General features: G+C 39.0%; 1 protein-coding gene across 2 annotated transcripts in view; it reads left to right on the forward strand.

The window, feature by feature from the left end:
- The window catches only part of brwd3 (bromodomain and WD repeat domain containing 3), a 108,053-nt gene that overhangs the window by 65,992 nt on the left and 31,708 nt on the right, over nt 1–10,353 (forward strand). The window contains exons 23-27 of one of the 2 annotated variants that reach the window (XM_043704432.1): nt 2,076–2,244; nt 3,442–3,558; nt 5,076–5,183; nt 5,659–5,783; nt 7,304–7,386. In XM_043704432.1, the coding sequence (XP_043560367.1) occupies nt 2,076–2,244; nt 3,442–3,558; nt 5,076–5,183; nt 5,659–5,783; nt 7,304–7,386 (602 nt within the window). Of the gene's footprint in view, nt 1–2,075; nt 2,245–3,441; nt 3,559–5,075; nt 5,184–5,658; nt 5,784–7,303; nt 7,387–10,353 lie in introns of those variants that run through there. The other variant, XR_006313747.1, reaches the window with a different exon arrangement.

Consider the following 10,353-nt stretch of genomic DNA (forward strand, 5'->3'; position numbering starts at 1 on the left):
GTGAAAGATAAGACTGAAGTGATCTTCAGCCAGAAGCACCGATTATCCATATTCGCCTACCTCTGCATCTCGGATGTCCGTATTTATCCAACTCGAATGGCTTCATATAATATCAAAAATGTTTTGAGGTGATGCATTGTGCAAAGACAATGGGCCTGGTCAACATTCCAGCAATAGTACTAATGATGTGTACCAGAACTTGTTGATCCTCTGGCCAAGTTTATCCAGTACAGCTACAAAATTGTCATTTACCTGAAAATGTGGAAAATTGCCCAAATAAATCCTACAAAATGTAGGACCAGTTCAATGCAATCAATTAACATTTCATCTGTCTACTCTCAAAGTGCTAGAAGGTGTAGTCAACAGTGCTATCAAGCAGCCTTTGCTTCACAATAACCTGCTCACAATCTTTCCATTTGGATTTCTTCAGTACCACTCAGCTCTTGACCTCATTACGGCTTGGTCCAATCATAGACAAAGGAGCTGAATTCCAGTAGAGAGGTGAGAGTCACAGCCCTTTGTCATCAATGCCGTATTTGACAGTATGGCATCCAGAAGGTCTTGCTAAACTCGAGTCATGGGGAGTGGTTGTGGCTACAGAAACACTACACTGACTGGTACAAAGGGAGAAGTTTGTGGTGTTTGGACACCAGTCATCTCAGCTCCAGGACATCTCTGCAGGAATTCTTCGGGATAGTGTCTTAGGTCCAGTCATCTTTAGATGTTTCATCAATGATCGTCCCTCCATCATAAGGTCAGAACTGGGAATGTTCAGCACCATTTGTGACCCTTCATACTGAAGTAGTCCATATTTGAAAGCTGTAAGATCTGGACGTTATCCAGGTTTTGGCCAGCAAGTGGGAAGTAACATTCATGCGACATAAGTGCCAGGCAATAACTGTTACCAACTAGAATGAATCAAACCATTGTCCCTTGACTTTCATTGGCATTGGCATTGCCATCAATGAATCCCCCATCACCAACATGCTGGGGTTTATCAGTGACCAGAAACTTAGCTGGACTAGCCACGTAAACACACTAGCTACAAAAGCAAGTCAGAGCTAGGAATTTTGCAGTGAGTGCCTTACCACCTGATTCTCCAAAGCCTGTCCACCATCTACAGTGCATAAGGTATGAGAATGACAGACCATTTGTCACTTGCCTGGATGAATGCGGCTTCAAAAACACTCAAGCTTGATATCATCCACAACCACAAATATTCAGTCTCCTCACCACTGACACTTATTAGTGGTATTATATACCATCTATAATGTGCACTGCAGAAATTCACCAAAGCTCTTCAGGCAGCACCATCCATACCCATGAACAAAACAGTTTAGTAGGCCAGGGGCAGTAGACACATGGAATTGCCAAATGTAAGTTCCCTTCCAAGCCATGCACCATCTTGACTTGGAAAAATATCACTGGTCCTTCAGTGTCGCTGTGTCAAAATCCTGGAATTCCCTACCTAACGACATTGTGGACCTACCACCAGCAAATGGTCTGCAATGGTCTAAAAAGGCAGCTCATTATTACCTTCTTGAGGCCAACTAGGCAGTGGGAACTAAATCCCGGCCCAAGCGGCAACATTGCATAAATTTGTAAATAGTTATACATCTGATTGAGGGGCATGGACTGGATGAATAGGAAGCATAATTTTAAGCTGATGGACAGGAATTTGAAGGAGGATTTGAGGATTTTATTTTTTACTCTGGTTGGTGGGAACCTGGAATGCATTGCCTGGGAGGATAGAAGAGGGAAACCTCATAAGGTTTAAAAAGGATGAGGATGAACACTTGAAATGTTATAACTTTCAACATTAGAGGTCAAGTGCTAGAAAGCAAGATTTGTGTGGAGAGGTTGGTGCAGATTCATGGACTGAAGAGCCTCTACTGTACTGTATGATTCTTTAAAAAGAAAACCTTTGTGCTTGTGCTTATCTGTTATTTTTTGGCAAGCGGCAGTTTAGTTCAGGAGGTTGCAGCAAGTTCTGTTCTCCTCGATCTCTTGCTGTAGCCAGGTCTGAATGTTGATGTTAAGCATTTACATTTCCTTTCTCTGAATGTTGAATTTAGTGATTCATCAAGTGAATATTCAGATTGGACGGCAGATGCGGGTATTAACTTGCAACCACCCAAACGATTGGTGAGACGAATAGTACATCATAATAGCAGCTCTGAAGATGAGAAGCTGGGAGAAAGATTGACTCTAAAACGCAAGAAATCCAAACAGTCCAAACAGAAGGTACCAGAATGTGTGCAGCTTTTATTGTTTCCATGTAGTTCACCCTGAAAGGGTTGATCCATAAATCTGGCAAGAAGATCCAGCTTATAACAGAACTCCATTTTATGACCTGTCTGGGCCTAGAAATGTGCTTCCAATGCTGGTGTAAAATAGATCGTATTGGGTCAGCTGTCTGTTATACATAAGCATTTAATATTTGCATTCATTGCTGTTGGTGCTGCAGTAGGTAATTTGGTGACCCTAGCTTCTGATGCAAGAAGTGATGAAAATTAAATATAACTCTGGCAAAAAAAACCTGCGATTTCATGTTGTATAAATTAGCAAAAAGCATTGTCACCTCAGCATGTTTTACACTGCATTCTGTGAAGATGAAGGCATGTGCTTTCAGCATGTACACGTCAGTTGTGTGCATAGTATGGTGTCTTTGCAAGAGGCCAGAAAATTGTTTTAATTCTGATCACTGCACCATGTATTTGGTCTCCCTGTGAAGCCATAGTAGAACTGAAGTGGAACGTCTTTTGAGTGCTGACTGCCAAAATTCTATGTCTTCTGATTCACATTGTGCAAATTCTGATTCGCCAAATTGGATCAGAGATAAAATCTGTTCGTGTCTTTCTCCTGTTGCCTGCAGGTGTACTCATTTTTCAATGACATGCTAATACCAGGTGCATCATCATATGAAATTGCTTGGATATACTGCATCTGTTTCTCATTGTCTAGGCTCAGATGAGTTGACCCTATACCTTTGCTGATTCTGCATAATACGAGTGTTCAGATATGCTCAAGTCAAGATTTAATAATTTGGAATTATCTAAATCAATACTTCTGTGCAGCTAAGCATGCCTTCTATTTAATAACATAATTGGCTGTAGAGCTTACCTGGCTTGCTTAACTTAAGATTGAAGTCAAAACTAAAAACTTTAATTTTCAATGTGCTTATCTGCCTTCCTTGGAAAGAGTGAAACGACTGTTGTATTAATTATAATTTTTTTGCTGCATCTGCATCAAGAAGTCTTGTAAATAACATGGAGCCATGTTTCCTCCTTTACTTGCACATGAGTTACTAAAAGGAATTTGCATTTATACTTCTGTTATAAGGTAAAGCAAACCTAATGGTATGGTAGACCTACTGTCAAACCTAATTATGTTTTCTCAAATTCGCATGTTATACACCTTCATTAGTTTGTCTATTTTTAGAGGCCAAGTGAACTCCTTGCCATGGAAGGTGCACCTTCTGAAGAATGGATTCCTCCATCTTGGATCCGTGATACTACACCACGCAGGTCACCATTTGTACCACAAATGGGTGATGAGGTAAATGTTTGTTTCTTGATGAAATGTGAATAGTACGTCTGTTTTTAAAATGGACAAGCTCATTTATGTTTATTTCAATATGCTGTTTGAGTCCTATGTTTTGAAAGTTGTTTGCAAAGGTTTCTTACATTTCAATTTATTTAAAGAGTAATGTTACTGTATAAATGTAATTCTTTCATGTTTATTATTTATTTCCATTTATAAACAAAAGGTGGATTTAAGTGAAGCAGTCTTGCCTTTTAATGCATCAGTAAACTAGTAAAAATCTCGAGCGATGTTTTCTGTAAATTTTAACTGCATACTAGTTCATATGCTGATCAAGTTGACCTCTAAGTTATTGTAAACACACAAATATACAAAAAATGTGAAGGACTCATGCTTAAACAAGTCACCTGGATGCACAGAAAAAAAATAGTGGGGATATTGATCATTGGTCTCATTCATTTCTTTAAAAAGTTCATCAATTCTCATCAATTGCCCTCTTACATAGTTTTAGAGTTGCCCAGTTGCGCCATTTGATGGCCCTTAAGTTCAGAGTATAAATGCATTGTTGTTTGACAAAATCCTTTAGGATTTTAGAATATAACTCCCTTCCCTTTGCACAGTCTGAATGCTTTTGTCAGTATCCTTACCATACTTGCTTCAGTTTTGTGATAGCCATTTATTCTTTGACGAAAGAAACTTGGCTGAATTGTTTCTATTCCAAATCCAGAAACATTCTAAAGCCTACACCTATTGTCCGTCTCGCCACTCTGGTTAAATTTTAAACTTTGTATGGCCAGTGGAGGAGTAGAATTAGAAAGCAGTTGGTGCGCTCATCTGGCTCAGTCATAACAACTGTTTCTCCAAATTCTGGCATTCCTCTGTTTAACATCACTTTGACATAGCCTGTAATAATATTTCAGAAAGATCTTGTGAGGAGAGCAAACATATTCTGTGGCTTAGTTAGAATAACTGCTAATATGATTCCCAACAAATTACAGCAGAAGATGTTTGCTTTCACTAGTACATCTGTGTGCATTTTCGTTTGATGGCTTCACTTTGCTTAAATGTTGGAATTCTGATTTGGATGTGTATTTGTGCAGGGAGTTGGGGAGATGTACAAAGGAAAACTATGATAAAGGATAGGCATCAATACACTTGCAAAACCTGCTTATAAGTGACAAAGTCAGAATAGCGAAGTGGGAGGTGATGCATTTTTGGTAGCAAGAAAAAGACTATGCACCCTTCGGAAAATAAGTCTTTCAATGAGATTCTGTTACTTTAAGTTTCCAAAAGTGCTTTGCAAAGATAGATCTGATGCTATGCAGTGGGATGAGAAGAATCAGGGCTTTTTCAAAAAGACTTTATAGGAGATATGATTTTGCTGTATTTTGAGTCCTATTGAAAAATCTAAACTGAAGTTGGTATGATAGTGTGTAATGGGACAATTGTTATTGACAGGTAATTAATACAATAATACAAAATTGATTGTCAAATTGAAAAACTGATTTTAATAATTTTGGTGATCTTTTCAGGTTGTATATTTTCAACAGGGGCATGAAGCATATGTGAAAGCTGTTAAAAAAGCAAAAGTCTATAGTGTAAACCTTCAGAAGCAACCATGGATCAAATTAGAACTGAGGGTAAGTGTGCTTGTTTACATAAGGTGTTGTCTACCCCACTTCACCAGCCCCTAAAACCCCAACCTCCAATTCAACCTATTCAAACAGAAACGGTGACACACAATAATATTGCTTTCATTTGCAATTGGTATCATAATTGATAATGACCAGAACTAATGAATTTGAGCATGAAACAAAGAAAACTGCTGATCAAAAGCATATTAGAACAAGTCGCATTATTTGTACTTTGACGCTGTTTTGAGAGGCAGTTTCCAAATCATAGCCTTTGTATTAAGTTGAAGAGCCTATTTTCATCTGTGATGTACTCATGTCAGGAAGACATTTTCAGAAGCAACTTAACCTTTAACAATCACTACATACAGATTCCTGTTGCAGAAAAACAAGGGTGTCTAAATTTTTTTTAATTGCTGGCTTGCATTTAACATAGTTAATCAATGCTAATTGTGGTTTTCCATATTTTCTCAATGATCAATAGGAACAAGAGATTGTAAAGGTCGTTGGCATCAAGTATGAAGTTGGGCCCCCTACTTTATGTTGTCTGAAACTTTCTCTTCTAGACCCCATCACTGGCAAAATGACTGGTGAATCTTTCTCTCTCAAGTAAGTAGAGTTTCAAGCAGGAGCACATACTGTTAATGATCCCAACTGATGTTACGGCTGGATAAGTCAAATCCAAGAATGAAATCTGGCTTGATGAATCATACATGTCTTTTCAACATGTTGATCATTCACTGATACATGAGCACAGAGGGCTGCAGATTTTCTTTTAACAATAAAACAAGTTTATTGTACAAAAAAGAAGAAATGAAACAAACCAAACTGTTTCATTAAGGAACACAGTTTGAAAGATCTTAAAATACAAAGCAAAAAAAAACTCTAATTCCATGTCAGAGTAGTCTGACTTGGGAGAATTGAGGCTTTGAAGATTATTGAGTTGAATCACTGCATCTGATAGAAGGTACGCACTGCCAATAGTGAAGCTAATTAATGTTTAAGGCAGTGGGTGACATAGCTGTCAAGCAGGCTGCTTTGTCTTGGATGATGGGATGGCAAGTAATGAGGGTGATCATCACCATTGTTACTTGCCACCCCATCATCCAAGATGAAGCAGCCTGCTTGACAGGTGTGTCATCCACAACTCCGTTCACTACTGGCAATGCAGACCCTCCTAAGTTGGATATAAGCAGGTTTTGGGAACAGGCAAATACTTGACAGTTGGCATATCAGGAGTCAAGAGTATTGTACTGAAAAAGCACAGCAGATCAGACAGTATCCGAATAGTAGGAGCATCAATGTTTTAGGTATAAGTTGACATATCATGTGATATAAATGTGAGGTTCTGCTCTTCGGCAGGAATAATTGAAGAGCTGAATGTTATTTAAGAGTATAGAGAGCTGAGCAAAAGGAGTTTGAAGTGCATGAATCTCAAAAGGCCAGCATTCAAGTTCAGTGGATAATAAGGAAAGCAAAGAGTGCAAAAGTAAGGAGGTCTTGTTAGAAATTTTATAAAGCACTAGTCAGACTATAGCTGGAATTTTGTGAGTAGATTTGATCTTTATTCCCACTCTGTTTCCTATCTGCTAACCAGTTCTCTGTCAGCATCTGGAGACTAACCCCAATCCCATGCACTTTGATTTTACATGCCTATTCTCTTATGTGGGACCTGATCAAAAACCTTCTGAAAGTCCAAGTAAACTGTATCCACTGGCGTTGCCTTACCAGCTGTGCTAAGTCATGTCCTTGCAATATTCTAGTCGCTCAGTCTAACATGGTTTCCCTTTCATAAATCTATATCGATTCTGACCCATCCAGTTGCTGTGCCGAAGTGTTCTGTGATTAAATCTTATTATAATAAATTCTAGCGTTTTCCTCAACACAATTATCAGGCTACCTAGTCTATAGTTTTTTTTTCTACTGCCCTTTTCAAATAGCTTAAAGGTATACATCCTTTTCTTTTTCTTGCATTCTTGCAAAATTATTTAGATTTTCACTTTGTTTCATTGAATCTCTGATGCAACTTTTGGAGTCTTAGTTTGAATGTTAAATGTTGAGATTCAAAAGGAAGTTGTTTTGGATTTTGTTTGGTCTGATTACCTTGTGGTGATGTTTCAATTTTTTAGGTACCATGATATGCCAGATGTCATTGACTTCTTAGTATTGAGACAATTTTATGAAGAAGCAAAAAAGAGAAACTGGCACGTTGGTGAGTTTTGCTCTGTTGAAAGCTCTTGGCATCTTAAAAAATGATACCATTTATTCATATCTTTGATGCTTAATGATTTGATTTTTCAAAATGACATTGACTTTAAAGATAAATGGATAGCTCCAAAAAATCCCTGTTTTTTTAGTAGCACTTTAACTTAACATGGGCATTTGAATCTGTAGCGAGTTAAGTACAGAGGAACCTCGATTATGTGAAGGAGATGGACGGGCACTATTGATTTGCTTTGGGGCTCGGAGTTTTCTGTGAAGTCTGCTTCCCGTTCAGGAGACTAGGCAGCAGCACATCATGTGAGGCCCCGCCCCCAACCTTGTCTGCTCTCACCCTGCCCCTCCCCCCCCGTCCGCCCCCAACCCCCACCCACTGTTCGAGCTCTGTCCGCACCCTTGCCCCCAACCCCGTCCAACACCACTCCTCGTCTGCCCCCCATGTGGAGAGAGAGTGGGCGGGAAGTCACTCATTTGGAGACGGTGCCTGGGCAGTCCAAGACTGTTCTCGGCATTTCAGTGAGCCGAGTTCGTTTTTAATCATTGTAAGACGCGAGCAGGGTTGCAACAGCTGTCTGACGTAATGTTTCTATCGGGACCTTGAGATCCCCTTCGGATAATCCGATATTCAAATAATTGATATTTGGATAATGGAGGTTCCTCTGTCCTTTTATAACATTGAAACAAGCAACAGAATACTTGCTGTAATTGTTGGTCGGGACTTGATGGTTACTTTTTACCAAGGAGCATGAGAAGCAAAACATTCGGGCTATTAATTTTGAGGCTGCAAAATGTGAAAAATGTTTTCTGAAATTATATATTGCTATTTAAGTATCAAATTCTACAACTGCCCATTATTGTATCGAGGCAGTAACTGGTCCAGTATTGAGGTGCACCAGCATATAGCAAGTGATGTTTAACTGGATTGGGTATCTGATCTTTAGCATAGCAAAGTTAGCTACATTGGAGTATTTTGGGGCTTTAATAATTAGATGAGCATCTGGGTAAGGCAACGTTGTGGTAGAGCTCTGGAGGTTTAATAACATGCAAAGGTGAATTCATTTGGACCATTTTTAGAGGAAGAGTAAATCGCAAATTGGCGAGAGTGTTTGTAATGAAATTGCCTAGAATTAAAAATTTTAAATGAGGAAAGATTGCTGAGGCAGAGTTTATTTTCTTTGAACCAGAGGAAGTACACCTTTCTGGATAGATAGCAAGGTCTAGAATCACTGTTCAAATTAGCTGAAGGATATGAGGAAATTTGAAAGATATTTTCTTCAAACCTGTGGTGAGAGTCTGGGACTCCGCCTGAATGTCTGGTAGAGGTAGAGTAATCATTGATGTTACAAGCAAAAATGGATACGCAATTGATGAGTCTTAACCTACAGAACAATAGAATTTAAGTGTTTTTGCAGTGAATGTAGATGCAGTGGGTGGAATAGCCATCTCCTGGGCCATTATATGCCTACAAAGAGGGGCTTTGAGCTTTGACAGAAGAGAACAGCATACAAACATTTGCTTGCTGGTAGATTCCTGCTGTCAATTTGCAATAAAGATGAGTGTGGCAGAGAGAGAACAAGAACAGTTATGAGCAAAAATGTAAAGTTGAGAAGTTCACTTTAGAGCAAAGTTGGTGCCTTTGAATAAGAGCTGAAATGAAGGGAGGCAGTGGTGAAAGTTACTAGGAAAGTCAGTTGAGTTTGCTGGACAGCCTGAGGGTTCAGGAGTGCATACAGCTCTGATAAGATAATGGATCTCCGTTGACTCAACGAGTCTGCATCTTTCACACACATCTTTCAGTTAATTGGTAGAGGAAACTGATATGGGTCCTCTACAGCTGTAAAGTGAGTGCAGTTGCCATGGTTCTTGTTGCAAGGGCACGTATAAAATCTAGTCCATTGTTTTTCTAATATAAAATATTAACGTGAAGTTTCCAACATAACATAGCACAGTACAGAAAGTAAAGTTAGTGTATTCTGGAGGTAGCCAAAAATATCTGTTTTAAAAAAAGTACCAAGGTGCTTCACAGCACCAAAACCCAAAAAAAATCACATGTAGCTTTTAAAGATTGCCTCAAAAGAAATGAGGTAACGAGCTAGAGAGGCATCGGGGGAGGGTATTTCAGAACTTCGAGTCTAGGCAACTGAAGGCATGCTACCAGTGGTGTAGCGATTAAGATCAGGGATATTCAAGAGGCCAGGCTTGGAGGAATGGAAATATCCAAGATGGTTCTGGAGTTTGGAGATCAGTATGATGAGCAAGAGTTGAAAGGGTTTTGAAACAAGGATAAGATTTTGAAAATTAAGACTAGGAGCCAGTGTATGTCAGCAAGTATGGGGTTCATAGAGGAATTAGGACTTGGTGTCTTTTAAGAATTGGCGGAGTTTGAAATTGGGTGATGTTAAGGAGGTGCAAGGAGGCAGTTTCAGCGATGGCACAAATGATGTTAGAACTTAACTCATTCTGCCATAGGGAAAATGTAATATCTAGTATGTAAGACATTAAAAGGTTAGTTAAGGAGTTGAGTAAAGTTAACTAGGAGATAACGGAATCGAGAAAAAAATAATAAAAAAAAATAGCTTTGTTGCTAGTCTCAATTTTCTTTTTTTAAAATTTTGGACATTGCCGTGACAGTTATTCCTGATATTTAAGAAACCCAGAGTTTCAATATAATAATTGTTGAACAGAATTGTGGTAAAACCACCTAATAGAGAAAAGCAAAGTTTGAGTTTGGAGGCAGTGATGTTAAATTGAGTTAGGGTGCAATGATTGACTGTGGAGGTAATGGAGTTTTAAAACTAGTATGTGAACATCTTGGATTCTGGATCAATGCTGCTGGAAGAGCACAGCAGTTCAGGCAGCATCCGAGGAGCTTCAGCAAAATCGACGTTTCGGGCAAAAGCCCTTCATCAGGAATAAAGGCAGAGAGCCTGAAGTGTGGAGAGATAAGCTAGGGGAGGGT

Source organism: Chiloscyllium plagiosum, chromosome 15, assembly GCF_004010195.1.
Source record: "Chiloscyllium plagiosum isolate BGI_BamShark_2017 chromosome 15, ASM401019v2, whole genome shotgun sequence".
Classification (NCBI taxonomy): domain Eukaryota; kingdom Metazoa; phylum Chordata; class Chondrichthyes; order Orectolobiformes; family Hemiscylliidae; genus Chiloscyllium; species Chiloscyllium plagiosum.